Genomic DNA, 15,882 nt, shown 5'->3' with positions numbered 1-15,882 from the left:
GCTGTGGTGGCAAATTTGCTAGTTCCAAACCTATGCACATACACACAGGACCGCATTATTGCTGTTCAATGATACCTTCCTTCCCATTGGAGTATATCTCTGTATCAGTTCCATGTGACCTTACTCATTATTACCTAACCTTGCTTTGTTGACACATAGCTGGCATAAAGGGTCAAGTTTCTGTGGACAAAGTGGTGGAATTCTAAAAGTTAGTTTCATACCAAGTAATTTACCAATGACACCAGCATCTGAGTTTTGTGTCTGGACACAGCTGGAGGCAGTGTCTTCATTTGCACTAATGTGCATGGACTTTTGACTTTATACTTGTACTTCACTTTGTACAATGTGCTTTTTAAATTATCACTAGCAGCAGACACTCAAGAAAGTATTTGATTTCACTAGTTTTGCTTCAACAATATTTTCCAAAGGACGAAGAGACTTGGGAAAAAATATTTCATTGTTTCAAGTGTACCAGTTCCACTTGTTTGCATGATAAATTGGTTATATTACTAATGATAACATCAGTGCTTGAGATGAAAATCCTTTGGGTTCAACCCAATGAATAAAAGTGGTAGAAGGTATGATTGAATACAACTCCAGCTATTGTTGATCTTCGTACCATAATGAGGGTGAATGCTCCATCTCATGATGCCCTGTGTTTGTCCCAATAAACCATGTGATGTAGAGTCCACAAAAACTTCCCTGAAAAATCTCTGAGCTTAAGTGAAAGGCATTACTTGAATGGTCTCCCTCACTGTCAAATGTAATGCTGTGGTTTTGGTTTGTCCTTGCTTATTGTTCCCTTATGTTGTATTGCACTGATTCCCCTGGGCCTGGACCCAATCCTCTAGGCCTGGTTTTTTTCCCTTCAAAACATGAGTAACAAATCACAGTGCTTCTGTTCAAGGATATAAGGCCCAATTCGTTCACTCTGCATCTTCTTGAATGAAGGCACAGAGTCATCTGATACTGTAGACGAAATGGTTCAACTTTTGACCATAGCCGGTGACATTCGAGCAACTAGTTTTAAACAAGCCAAGGTTTCCTGTTACCTTATGAGGTGTACGTCCAAGTTATAACTTAAAACATTACATTATCTCACCCTAGAGATGCCTTCGTAGTTTGCAATCCCATATACAATTAGAAATCATGAGTATCCTATCCCACAATGATGGTACAGTTCTTGTAGCATCAGAAGGGAGTCTCTTTTCTCTATTAAATTAAAAAGTTTTCAAATATAGAGATTGAATTTCCTAATTGTCTTTAAGTCATGAGACATCTCTGATTTCTCTTTTCCCATTCCTGACACAGTCAGTATGTTCTTGCAGGGCAAGTGTCAGATGAGGCAGAAGCAGGCCATACTGTTTGTGCTTTGCACCTGATGGTCAGTAGAGTTCCCCTTGGATTTTATTATGTTCCCAGGGAATGGCTTGTTGACCAGAAATATGACAGAGCCAAACCCTATGGACCAAGGCTGCTGTCCTCAGTCCATCATCCTATGGCTCTTTGTAAAAGCAGTCAGACACCACATTGTTATCTTGTTTTGTTTTTTGATATTACCCACCCTTTTCCTCTTTGTGGCAATGTGTTTGTTGTTGTTGTTGTTGTTTATTTTCTTTTGTTTGTTTGTTTTTTAACTCTTTCGAATGTCTTGTCTTCTGTTGCCTCATGTGTTCTGTGTGGAGAAGCCAGGTCTGCATAGTATTAAAGTGAAGTAGAGACTGGTGGCACTGGCCTCAATCCTGGGTCACCCTGGTTGGTTATCTGTAACAGACCATGCCAAATCTTCCACTTCACTCTGGCCTTTGTCTAGATGATCAAAATTAATGAATGGCAAAACAAGGGTGTTCAAATGTCTTGGCAATCTCCAAATGGATTCAGCCCTATAAAACAGTGAAGAAGGAAGAAATTGCCAGGTCAACCCCACAGTTGCTGATCTCTTAAAATGACACTGACAAGGCCTCTTGCTCTGTAGACCCAGCCATGCCAGCACTGTATAACCCTAGACCAAAATGGGTTCTTTACATCTGTTTTCTCCTGCTAACATCTCTTGCTGTAGTCTTCTTGAGGGCCATCTGTGTATCTTGTGGGGGTGGGGTATGCCTTTCATTAATAAGCCCCCAGGTTTCTCGTGTCACTTTCAAGAAATAAGCAAATATTTTGTTTTGCTTAGTGGTCAGGAGTGGAGATTATTATTTGTTTGAAACGGATAGTGAAGAGGAGGAAGAAGAGGAACTTAAAAAGGAAGATGAAGAACCTCCACGGAAGTCAGCATTCCAGGTAATTAGAGGGATGGCGACAATGGCGCCCATCACTGGGGACAATGGCGCCCACCGCTAGGTAGAAGCATGGCGGTTGTTTTTTAATTGACAAGTCTCGCTTGCAGGCCTGGACGACCTCCTCTGTACTCTTAGGATGCAGCCGTCAGAGACTTCTGGTGGATATCTGAAATTGTATATTTCTAATTAAACTGAAGCAATGCTCCCTCTCAGTGACATCCTAATTGCCGCTTCCCATGAACAGGATGCGGGTCAGCTCTTCATCCCTGACATCAAAGCAACTTTGATGACCTAAACAAAAAATTTTCTGTTGCAAATAGATTTCTCGACCACGCCTCGGATTGCTGGAATAGTTCTCTGTGTGAAAGAGTTGATTGTATAAAGAATACACATGCTCTGCTTTAAAACGATTGCTTAAATGCTGCATTTGGATCTTGAAAGCTAGCTTTAGGGTTTGTATTACTAATGGTTTCAGAATACTCAATGACAACCATAAACAGCCAGCCCAGTTCTGATCTTTTTCAGTCGAGATCTCTCTGTTCAGGAACCTGTTGACTCAAGCCCAGCTCTGATCCACCTACCAACACAATGTTAATGGGGGATAGGATGCAATCCATCCTTTTTGAAGATGAGGCCTTGTCAGTGCACAGGGGGTGAACTCTTTGTACATGTTTCTCTTACCTCTGGAAAGCAGCTGGTACAGCTATATCCTGTTGGTCATAGAACAAGATTTACAGAAAGGTATCCTCAAAACCCACTCACTGGTCACCATGATAAGGCATTGTTCCCTAGACAGGGCAAGCTCGAACAGCTGCTAGTCTTTGTGATGACATAGAAAAGCCAAGTGGTTTGTGTAGGCTCCTTGGTGTGATGCTGCCTCCCTAACCTATCCATTGCTCCTCTGTGTGTTTGGCGACCATGTTTGTGTGCATGAATGAAGGTGCTTGCCAAATACTAATGACTTAACAGCCTTGCCTTTTCTGTCATGAATTTTATGCTAACCACCACTTACCGTACAGCAAGAAGAGAACATGAACCATCCTCACTGTGTTTATGGAATACCTGCTTTGACTGAGTCTGCTTTTTCCTAACTTCCAAGCCCAGTGCATTTTGTTCTAGCTTCGGTGATTGGCATGTTTTAACCTCAACGTTAATTGTGGCGACAAGCCCATGCAACATCATATATTAAACTGTTAACTTTTGTTTGGTTGGGTTTTTTTTTTTCCTACTAATTACTCTTGCTTTGTCCTTCTTTGTAGAGAGCTATTGGGAAGTTTGCCTCAGCCATTTTAGCCTTGCCAAAGTCTGTCATTAAACTTCCCAAAACTATTCTTCAGTATTTAATCAGAGCTGCAAAGGTATTTCATGTTTTACTGATGTGTAGTGTGTGGCTCTCTGCTCCGTAGAACTGTAGTAAAAAAAAAATTCTTATATCTACATTTTCTCTATTCTATGAGTTGTATATTGAAAATATCATATGGATGTGAAACAGCGAGTCTTTCCAAAAGGGTTCTTTAGAGCCAGACATCTTATCATTTTACTACTTTCTATGGTAGACACCCACCGGAGATTATCACAAATAGAAAGAGAAAATGCAGATATGGGTGTACTTTCTCTCTTCATACTTTTACGTAAGTGACATCTCATTTTCAAAGGGTCACATCTGGTTGCATGCATCAGTTTATACGGAGTAAAACGTTAATCATTTTCTCAGAAAGCTGGTTAAAAAAAAAAAATCTGTATGCATCAGTTTACAACGAGTCAAACGTTAATATTTTTTTTTCTCAGAAAGCCGGTAAAAACAAACTGAACAATCTTCCAAAAATAAACTTCCCCTGGATGTGGCCCCTTCTCAGCTTCTTGTTGGTCTCTAGCTTCCTACTTTGGATCCAGTTGTCTAGTTCCTGGATCCAGCATACCTCCTTTCCTTGCTCGCTGCTCACTCCCAGGGCACGACAGTGCTACTGACTACAGTTTAACTACGCATTTGTTTCATCCATCCAAGACACGATGCAAGTCAGTCAAATGCCTATATCACAGTCACCTCACGATGAAAATCCACAAAGAAAAAAAAAAAAAGTCACCCATCTTGTGTTTGGTAGTCCCATGCTTTCCCTTCCAAACTCAGCCAGGCATGAACTCCAAAACACTTGGGTCCATGTTGATATGACGGTCCTTGCGTTCAAGCAAACAGTTGGGATAGTGACAGAGACCAGTGTGCCTTGCCCTGTTCCTCATTTCCATGCTTACTCTGTTTCCACCAGTCATATGGACCTGAAATCCTGTCTCTGTAAAGCTCACAGGTGAGGCTCTACCTAGAGCCACAGAGCCCCACCTCCGACTGCCTTTCATTTTGAATTTCAGAAAGCTGACTTAAATTAATAGTCACTGCTGCTGTCTCTGTGGGGACTTTATCTTTTCTTCTCTAGGAATACATACAACATTTATCAACTCGTAATTTTAAAATTATTAAAGAGAGAGGTTGAGATTTATCCATCCCATTTGTTACTTTAAATAAGGTTGCAGATGATAAAATAATGAGTTAAGAAGCTTTGGGATCACAGTCCAATTAGAGGGCAATACACTCTTACTCACTTGAGTTAAGAATCCCCACTCTAATGAAACTCTCTCTGTTTAAAAGAATATATGCATTGTTGCTTAATGGTCTCGATAAAAACAAGTCTCTTGCCCTAATAATGAAGATAAACTTTAAGATAAAGTCAGAAACACATGCACAAACATCCACGTGGCAGTGACTATTAACTGAGTCCTCAGCCTTTGCGTGCATACTTTCCAAACACTTTCTCCTTCCAGCTGATGGACTGAAAAGCCTGGCACCCTAGCAGAGCCAACAAGTTGGGGTATGAGTTAGACTGAGCTGTAATGTCAGGATTTGGGAGGTCAGCCAAAATCTTCCATTTCCTGACTCAGTGAAGACCAGAACCCTTTTCTGAAGTAGGAAAAGGCAAAACTGACCCTCAGTCAGATATATGAAACTTTAAAATGTTTACATTTCAAAATGGCAAGCCTGAGATGGCTTTGCCTGAGAACAAGAAGTCAGTGGCTCTCAGGGTGGTCGCTCCCCCTTGCTTCCTGAGCTCGCGTGACTGGAGTGTTCCTCTCACCGAGAAGATACTGGTGGGTTTCACCCCTTAGGGGCCAACAGAGTCAGTAGTTCCCCACACTATGTCAGACCACTGATGGTCCCTTGCTTGCTTTTCCTAACATCTGTTAATTCTGCTCTTCTCCACCCTCCTCTCTCCCTCCCAGCTGTTTGCTTTCTCTTCAGAAAAAAAAAAAGGGGGGGGAGGGGGATCTCCTACAATCCGTGTGGCTGCTATACTCACAAATCATTGCCTCTTAACTTATATTTAGGACTCTTTCATTTTATAAAAGAAAAATAGTTTAATACTTTCCTTGAAATCATCCTAGGTTGTTCTTAAACCTGAAGATTCGTTATTAGCTCCGTTTCTTCTAAAACCAACTGCGTTGTGCAAATTTGCCATTTAATGTATTGAACCTGTGAGACAAATAGCCAGACTCCCAAACCAGTGTGTTCAGTGAAGATCTAGCAGGCCTTGCTTTGATCTTTCTGAACATCAGTTCATCTTCTAATTCCATAAAGTAGGACATCTCACCTCCAGGATTTGTTATCTAGGAATAATAACAATTTTGCACTTGTGTCAATTGACCATAAAATTCACATTTCTACTAGTGAGGAAGAGGAAGTTTCTTTTTTTATTTTTTTTTTCTTGGACCATGTACCCCTCACATTTTCATATGTGAAAGAGCTGAATCTTTATTTTCTGTTGACATCAGAACGCCAACCTGTTTATGTTGCGTTTTCAAAAAATACCCTGAAATATGAAAATAATCCAGGATAAAATGACACTATGTGGGTTTACAGCTGTCCCTTCTGTATGCTTGTCTTAATCATGCCGATGGAAAACCCAGCTTCCCTGAGACCAGGTGTCGCATGTTGAGCATGCCTGCTTGGCTTCGTGGTTTCTGGGGGGCCTGATTTTAGAGATCAGGTTTAGTTTTATTGCTTTTGCATGCTTCTGGGGGTGTAGAGGGTGGGTCTTTCCAGACTGCTCTTTCCTGGTCTTTGGTTGTGAAATTTTGCTGCAACAGTCGTCAGCTCTTGAATGCGACTAAGGGCAAGAGGAGGCACGAGTGTCCCTCCTGCTTTCCTGGAGTAGCTCACTCTTACACTGACATTATTTTACTTTTAAAATACTCATCCCTCTGCAGAAGATCTTTCTCAAGTTACCCATAACCACTAGTAGGAGAGTATTGAAGATGCAAAACTCACATCTCCCAAGTAAATAAGACAATAAAGAAGTCATTTTACTGGTGACTAAAACATTTGTGGTGGGAGAGACTCCTCTAATGGAGTTTATCAAGACCTCTGGCTTTAGATTGTTGAGTACAGAGCAAAAATGTCATGGCTGAATATCACAAACAGTGGTGGTGTTTCTGTGAAACGATGGTTTGTTTTTCACCCAGAGTTTATGTCAAGATCATCTGTGACACCAAAGGAATATATCCCCACAATTGTTTATACTTTACATCTTATGGTAACAAAAGAACAACTTAAGGTGGGTGTGGTGGTGCCTGCCTTTAATCCAAAGCTTGGGAGGCAGAAAAAGGTAGTTCCACAAAGCAAGTTCTAGGCCAGCCAGGATTATGGAATGAGACCCTGTCTCAAACCAAAGCAAACAAACGAACAACAACTAAATCAGCAGAAGTCAGCTCAACCTAAGAGAAATTTGTAAGAGAAAAACCATTCTTACACAGAAGAAGCTGGACTTAGGTCCATTTTCCCTTTTAATTACTTTCCAAAAGTCAGAAAATAATTGGACGGTCTCCTTTCAGTTCGTCTACCAAGCCTGGATTACTGATCCTAAAACGGCACTCCGACAGAGGAGGAAAGAGAAGAAAAAGTTGGCTAGAGAAGAGCAGAAGGAGAGACGCAAAGGATCTGGGGACGGTGAGTTCTGGGCAGCAAGCTGCCTCTGGCTGTGTACCACAGAGGAGCACAGCAGGGGACATGGGATACCTAGGGCGCCTCCAGATAGGGTTCTCAATCCAATAGAATTGAAGACTTTGAAGAGGTTGTATTACCAAAGCAGGATGGAATTCACTCTTAACTAAGTTTCTTTTCTGTGATAAAGACCCAAAGCAACTCGTGGAGGAAAGGATTCACTTTACCTTACAGCTTGTAGTGCATCACTGAGGGAGGCCAAGGCAGGACCTTGGGAAGGGTGCCCAGGGCTGCTCAGTAGCTTGCTAAGCCTGTTTTCTGATAATGGGACCGCCTGCCCCACAATGAGCTCAGTTGTCACTTAAGAAAATGTACCACAGGCTTGAGCCCAGGTGGGGGCGCTCTCTCAATTCAGGTCCTCTCTTCCAAAGTGGCTCTAGCTAGTGTCAATTTGGCACAAAAGTAACTAGTACAAATACTATCTAGTAGTTTCCTGTCATTCACGCGAAATACAGTATTTTACAAAATAGCAGGCACTTATTGAAGCCAGTAATGGAACAAAGGAAATCAGAGTATTTTTATATTGTGAATGGGCATGTATCATAGTGTCTATGTGTAAGAGAAGAAAAGCAAACAAACAAAATCCCACCATATTGTGTTATTAATAGTGCCTGCTTCCTGGGAGACTGGAAGCTAGGAGACTGGAAGCTAAATGATGTGGTTGGAGGGAACCCTAGGTTTTTATTCTATTATTATTTTATTTTATTAGTTTGATTCTGTGCAAAAATAATGAAACCATGGGTTCCTTATGAAGTTAAGAAATTAAAAAAAAAGCCGGGTGTGGTGGCGCACGCCTTTAATCCCAGCACTCGGGAGGCAGAGGCAGGCGGATTTCTGAGTTCGAGGCCAGCCTGGTCTACAGAGTGAGTTCCAGGACAGCCAGGGCTACACGGAGAAACCCTGTCTCGAAAAAAACCAAAAAAAAAAAAAAAAAAAAAAAAAAAACCTCAAATTTTCTTGTGTAATTAATTATAAAATTAGTTCTTCTTCTTTTTTTTTTTAATCTTCCTGCTTTCAGTATCTCCTGGTAACTATAACTGCATTTTATAAAAATAAATTTAATCTACACCCAATGCAACAAGCCCAGTGGTAGAGGCAGATCCAGAATCTGGTAAATGGACCTGCATGGGCTTGTGCACATGTGTGCACACGAACACACACACACACACACACACACACACATACACACACACACACACACACAGCCTCCCGGAAAAATGCATCCTACCCAGATGGGGCCTTGGTCTTCTCACCTTTGACAAATGCATGTTGTTTGTTCGGTAACTTTTTAGATTTGAGTTCATGTGCACAAAGGCGTCTTGTACTTTCATTAGTAATGTATCGTGAACATTTCTCTAATTAAATATTCATGAAACTGCCGGGGCTTTTTTTTAATGGCTATAAAAGTTTCTACAGTACAGATATGCATAATTTATTCAATTACTTCATCATTAATGGACAAAAAGATTGCTTCCTGATTTTTATCAGCAAACAATGCTATAACAGGTATCCTTGCAAAAAGTTCACATGTAGTCATACATGAATGTATATGAAAGTGTGACAGGGGTTAAGAGTAACACATGCTTTTACAGAAGAGATTCTCAAAAGTAGGAACTGGGTGAAGGTTATGATTCATACACTTTAATAGTTTCTTCCCTTCCCCACCCCCACCCCTGCACAAGTTTCTAGTAATTTATACTTCTATATGCCAGATAAAGGAAGTACATTTCTTATAATGTCATACCAAGACCCTCACTGTTCTTCTTATTATTTCTTTCCTAAGGGATGACACATGATTTGTGTTTTCATTGGAATTTAGTTTAATCCTTATCTAATGATACTGGGCATTTTTACTTTCTATTGGCTGCATAATTTATACTTTATAGCTGAAAGTTCAGACAAAGCTATTACTGTCTTCTGCATTCTATGGGAGTGTTTGCTCTTTTCTTATTAATTATGACTGCTTGTACAATGGGTATATTGCCTTCTATGGTGTGTGATTATCACACTTCCCAGTTCAATGCTTGCATTTTGATTTAGTTTATGATACATGACTATCCAAACAATATGGAATTGCTTTGATATCAAAACATGCCTAAATGTCTGATATTTTTAAGAGTCATTATCTTGCTACAAAAAAACAGCCTCTACCACCCAATATTAAGCAAGTGTTTTCCTGTATTTCCTACTGGTTTGTTTACTTACCGAATCATAGAGGTGTGTTTTTGTACAGTTACTTACATGGACAATGATGCTAGCCTTACTTATTTTTAAAAAAATCTTCCTTTTGTGTTAGAAATAAGCAGCAGTCAAGCCTTCAGCTCCTAGCTCAGCTTATATATGAGCTGTGACTGTATTGTGACTCATTCTCCTACTGTCATGTTATTAATCACTGTTACAGGCTTCTGAGTCTAGTAGCCATGGAGTTTGTTTTAATATTTAATGAGGCAAACTCACCTCACCATCATTTTATTCAACAAGAACATGTTATTTTTTGAATATGTTTTGGTCATGAAAATTGCTCAAGTTTCTGTAATATATAGTCTATATGATGAAACATATTTTATGCGCAGGTCCAGTGGAATGGGAAGATCGAGAGGATGAGCCAATCAAAAAGAAATCTGATGGACCAGGTAACAAAACCTGGACAAAGTTGATCTGTGAGGACTTCTTTGCCTGTCCTTGGGACTCTTTCCCTCCTGTTGCCTAGGCCAGTCTCAGAGCAGTGTTCTTGTCTGATCTTATTGTATCTTCTTTCGTCCTCACGTTCAGTTGATATCCCTGGGGGGCCTGCTCTTTTCTAAAGGAAATCCGAGGATCCATTGATCTGGGGAAGAAGGGAGGTGTGGGAGGAGGAGAACTGGGAGGAACGGAAGGAGGGAAACTCTCGTCAGGCTATATTGTATGAGAGAATTCATTCTCAATAAAAAAAAAAAGAAAAGAAAGGAAATGGCACTGCCCTGTGTGGTGAAGAAGGGTACTGCAAGGTTATGAACCCCAACAATGAGTATGGTTTGAGGCCAAAGGATCTCAGTCCTACCCCCTTGAAATCTCATCTCGATGCTGAGATGGAGAAGGGCCCCTGAGCGAGGATCAGCCTCTGTAGCATGGGATGGAATGCCAGGTTCCTATCTGTCTGTAAAGTCCTTCGTGCCTGTGCCTGTGGATGAGATCAACAATGACGCTGTATAGAAGCTACCAGAATAAGAACATTTAAAAAATGATTGACATTTTTTCTTTTTTTAAAAAAAAAAATAGAACATTTTAAATTGAGATGTAATGGTGCTACACATACATACTCTGGTAAACATTGACAATGGGAGAATCATGATATCAGTCTAATGAATGTTTCCATCAGCTCAAGTTTATTACGTCTTTGTGTTAAGAACACCCATAATCCTCTCTGCTAGCTATTTTAAAACATGCCATAAGTTATACAAATACATCGTTAAGTGATGGGATACTGACCAACTAATAACCATTACTTCTAAGTGACTAATTGCGAATAGGAGAAAAATAAGAATATGTTGTTTAAATCGTGGCTCTTGCTCTAAGTTGTTCAGCCTGCAGGGCTCAAACTTTGCTTTTATGTCTGTAAATGTATCTTGGTGTCCGCTCCAAACGAGTATGGGGATTGCATGCCTTGGTCTAGAGTTCTTTAAATGGCTAAGGGAAACTGGAGAGATGGCTCACAGGTTAGAAAGTCATTGCCTCATCATAAGGGCTGGAGTTCAGCTCTCAGCACCCAGGTAGCAAGCCAGAAATCTCTCACAGGCCTGGAATTCCAGCTTCATGGTGACAGTTCAGGGTGACAGGAGAATCATGAGGGCTTGGGGACGTCCAGCCTAGTCAAGAAAACACCAGCCCTAGGTTCAAGGAGAGAACGTGCCTCAAGGGAATGCCAGAGAATGACAGTGGAGGACACCGGATGCTCTCTTCTGGCCTTCACACATGAGCACCGGCATATGCATACACTAAATAAATAAACAAATAATCAGATTACTAGGAAACTGGGAATGCAGAGAGGAAGGGAGGCACCTGTGGAGTCTCTCACACGGTATCACTCCTCGGTGGCATCAGCTGTCCCTACCTTCTTCCCACTTCACGGGGCCTTCATCTCTGCCTTTGCTACTTTGTTCAGCAAAGGACCCTCTGTTCCTTCTCACCTCTTAAGACATACAGAAGACATAGGGATGCAACAGCCCAAAAAAGTCCTGGAGCGGCAGAGGTGGTAGCTACATAGGCAGGAAATGTTCCTATGGACCCATGGGGACATCAGACATCAAGAGTCTAGCCCCACTTAGTTCTTTCATCTTGCTCCCTGCCACCCCACTCCCCCTCAACCCCCTCAGGTATGGCATTTACTTGGAAGCTCCTTCCTTACACGACCCTTTGACAAAAGCAAAACTTTACTAGAAGTAAACTTGCCTTTCCCCCTAGACCACTTAGCTCAAACCCAGCTCTTAAACTCTGATTCACATTGTGACCTTCAAATCAGGGAGGAGATTAGTGGGGAGAAAAGACAGCTAAAGCAGTGGTCACATCTGCTCACACTAGACAAGGGGCCTGTGAGGCTGGCATGTGATTGAGAGATGTACCCACATACATAAGTGATTAGGACAGACAGACAGACAGACAGAATGGGCCAGTCCTTCTGTTCTGAGTCTTCCTTGTTGTCTATAGTAATGGGCATACAACACATGGTTTCATTATACCTGTACAAAGCCAAGTGACTGCTCCCTGCCATAGAGATCCTTAAATCTATTTGTTGGCAAATCCCAACATAATACATAATGGCTAGTTACCATCCCCTGCATCTGTAGATCACATAATTGCAAGCTTGCCTTAAGCCACTCTTTCCCAGTTGTCCCATCCTGGCCTGGTACCATGGCTCCGCTCTCTGTTTCTGTATCACTAGACTAGATGCTAAATATAAGTGATATCATCTGCCGTGTGGTTTTCCACAGCTGGCTTATTTAGTGCAACACAACACGATGTCCTCCACGATCATCCACGTTGTTCCAAGTGACACAAATGTCTTGTTTTCTAAAGCTGAGTGATGTTCCTAAGGCTGAGGTCACCAGTCACTAAACCTTCCCCCAATCTTTCTGAATGTCCAAAGGCCTTACAGATAGGCTCTAGGGAGTTCTGGGAGATGTGCATGTTGTTGACATTTTGATCACAAGAGAACTCTGAGGTGAGTGCCTGTGTGACAGCTCCCCAGTGTTTCCAGTCACAGCTGTAATCAAGGATAAAATTCACATTAGCAATCCCAGGGCTTCTGCTGCCTGGAGGTGATGATGGATGTAGTGTGAAGAGTTTCATTGTTGACATCAAATCCCATCTAACTGTGTGAAGAAGATGGAACAGTGGCATATGAGCACACACAGCCCACAGAGCGAGCTCTGTGAAAGATAAGATGGTTTGCCAGAAGTACGAAGGCAAGGGAAATAAAGAGGTTCTACCAACAATCCTTAATACAGCTGTAGGAAAGCATTAATGAGCCCCCATGAGACACGCACAAATAGTTCCTATTCTTAAGTCAATTCTAGGTGCACTTTGATTTGCAATCTCTACTTTTACTAAACCTCTTACAGTCCGGCCTGTATATGTATAGGTTTCACTTGCCACAGGTTTATCCAACCACATACCAGTCTGTTCTAGAGGGAAAAGAAATGCATCTCTATTGAATGCATACAGATTTTTTTTTCTGTCTTCCTCTAAATAACACAGTGTAGCAAACACTTCAATAGAGTGTTCCTAGTAGCAAGTATTAAAAGTAATCTGGGGATGGTTCAAACTATTAGGGACGGTGTGTAGAGGTTTTATTCATGGATGGAATATAGTTAACAGTTTCACATATGGAAGGGACTTGATCCCCCCCCCCCACTGAGCTTGTTATCTTTAGGGGTTCTGTCAGTCCCTTGGGGCCCTCGGGGACTATGTTGAGACCTGTTATGACTGACATGACAAATCCCACCTGAGTCTAACTTAATTCTGCCACTCTCTGTGTAGAGGGCTTCACAAGTGGTTGGACCTTAGTACCCCTCTGCGTCTCTAAGGATAGTGAGCCCAGTACCCGTTAGAGACAATCCTGCAAACTCCAGATCTGGATGTGGTTTACCTCATAGTGTATTCAACAGCACAGCTCTTCTTAGCACTCCATGTCCTTGACACTGTGCCATGCTTCTTCTGCCTAGATAATATCATCAAGAGGATATTTAATATCCTGAAGTTCACCTGGGTTCTGTTCCTGGCCACAGTGGATAGTTTTACCACTTGGCTCAACTCCATCTCAAGGGAACATATCGACATATCCACAGTTCTGCGGATTGAAAGATGCATGCTGACTCGAGAGATAAAGAAGGTAATGCCGTTGGCAGCCTCTCCTTTATTACTTGCTACGTTCAAAGAGCTGCCAAGTCCGCATGGACTTGGTGCATGCCAGCCCAAAATGCATGGAGCCAGAGGAAGCGAGCAAGCCAGTTTTTGCGGTGATCAAATGTCTGGCAAAAGCAAGTTAAGGATGGGCGGAGCTTGAAGAGATAGAGTCTATAAGGGTGATAGCTGGGGAGGCGTGGCAGTAGGAGAGGTCACTTGGTATCCCCAGACAGGAAACAGAGAGATAAATGCTGTTACTCAGCTGGTGTCTGAGTTAGACACTATTGCTGTGATAAAACACCATGACCAAAACCAACCTGGGGGTGGTCGTTATTTTCCTTACACTTCCACATTGCTGTCTATCATCAAAGGAAGTCAGGACAGGAACTCAAACAGGACAGGAACCTAGAAGAAGGAGCTGATGCAGAGGCCATGGAGGGGTGCTGCTTACTGGCTTGCTCCCTCTGGCTTGCTCAGCCTGCTTTCTTATAGAACCCAGGACCACCAGCCCAGAGATGGAACCACCCACAACAGGCAGGGCCCTCTCCTACCAATCAGTTATTAAGACAACGCTTATGTGAAGCCCAGTCTTATGGAAGCATTTTCTTAATTGAGGTTCCCTCCTTTCAGATGATTTTCTCTTTTGTTGAATTGACATACAACTATCCAGCATGGCTGGATTTCTCTATTTGAACTTTTTATATAGTCCAGGATCCCAGCCCATGGGATGGTGTCACCCACATTCATGACTGATCCACCTTCCTCAGTTAAATCTTTCTATTAATGCCCCTTGAGATATTCTGAGAAGTGTGTCCTATGTAGTTCTGAATCCAGTCAGATTGACAGCGAAGATCAAACATCGTATCTAGTAATAATGGCTAACCCTGATGACCATAAATGACCTGACCTTAACCCCTAAATTAACTAGCCTCTCATCATTCCTTACCATAGATGCTTGCAAGTGCTACAGGTTGTCACTATTGACAATGGCTGGCACTGTTCAAACGCGTGCTTATGTGAGAACCGTTGTCATGTCCCCTCTTCTACAGGGCAATGTTCCAACACGGGAAAGCATCCACATGTACTACCAGAACCACATCATGAAACTTTCCCGAGAATCCGGCCTGGACACAATCGACGAGCACTCCGGGGCTGGCTCCAGGGCCCAGGCAGCACACAGGATGGATAGCTTAGATTCCCGGGACAGTATCTCCAGGTATTTTTACTTCCTAAACAATAGGTTTGTTTGTGACAAAGCGAATGAGGTCGATGGTGACAAAGAGGAGGAGTATTTGAATGCGGGAGGTGACGGTTAACCAAAAGCGAGGGTGGTATCCCGGGCCCTGCAGATCCAAGCAGCAGTTCTGAAGAACATTGTCCTGCTGTAGATAGAACTGGATAAAGCAGGTCTCAACAGTGAACAGCTTTCAGAATCCATATACATTAACTGGCACAGCATAGAGATTTATGAGATTCGGGCAAATGAGGATGACCCATTCCATTTGCCTTATACTCATTACTATTTACATAAGGGCTACATCTTTACCGTCTTTCAAAATGGCTGCTCCGCCAAGTGTCTTTTCTTCTAGTACTTTCTACCTTCTGTTGATAATGCTGATCTTTTCCTTTCAGAATTGTTACTTCAAACTTTTAGACTAAAAATGTCAGAAATAATTATGTTAGCCTCCCTCTTCTCTAGGTTTACGGTCACACATGCACTGTTGCCAGCAGGTCAGCAAGTGACTTAATGGTAATGGTGGTTATATTGTCTCTTGATGTCTCTCCCTTTCTCCCAGGCAAGTGTACACTGCCCACCCTGTCAACCCCGAAAAGCTCCAGGACTCTCTGCACCATGGCATTCTAGATCACTGCTGCCCATTGTGTAGAGCTCACTAAGCCCATGTCACTGTCTTGGGAAGAAAATTAACAGTTCCAGGGTGACCATCTGACTGCGTGAATGGCACCAGGCAGCTATCTTTTATTATTATTATTATTATTATTATTATTATTATTATTATTATTATTATTATTTTCTTTATTTACATTTCAAATGCTTTCCCGAAAGTTCCCTATNCCCCCCCCGCCCCTGCTCCCCTATCCACCCACTCCCACTACTTGGCCCAGGCCTTTCCTTGTGCTGGGTCATATAAAGTTTGCAAGACCAAGGGGCCTCTC

The 15,882-nt window shown here is 42.1% G+C and overlaps 1 protein-coding gene across 2 annotated transcripts in view; it reads left to right on the top strand.

Moving 5' to 3' along the window:
- The window catches only part of Piezo2 (piezo type mechanosensitive ion channel component 2), a 372,708-nt gene that overhangs the window by 321,800 nt on the left and 35,026 nt on the right, over nt 1-15,882 (top strand). For both annotated transcript variants that reach the window (XM_029547036.1, XM_029547035.1), the window contains exons 32-36: nt 2,174-2,280; nt 7,158-7,272; nt 9,900-9,959; nt 13,527-13,693; nt 14,757-14,923. In XM_029547036.1, coding sequence (XP_029402896.1) covers nt 2,174-2,280; nt 7,158-7,272; nt 9,900-9,959; nt 13,527-13,693; nt 14,757-14,923 — 616 coding nt within the window. The remainder of the gene's footprint in view (nt 1-2,173; nt 2,281-7,157; nt 7,273-9,899; nt 9,960-13,526; nt 13,694-14,756; nt 14,924-15,882) is intronic.

The sequence above is a fragment of the Mus pahari genome, chromosome 15, assembly GCF_900095145.1.
Source record: "Mus pahari chromosome 15, PAHARI_EIJ_v1.1, whole genome shotgun sequence".
Classification (NCBI taxonomy): Eukaryota; Metazoa; Chordata; class Mammalia; order Rodentia; family Muridae; genus Mus; species Mus pahari.
The sequence above is the reverse complement of the archived record's forward strand: the minus strand, read 5'-3'. Positions and strand labels throughout refer to the sequence as shown.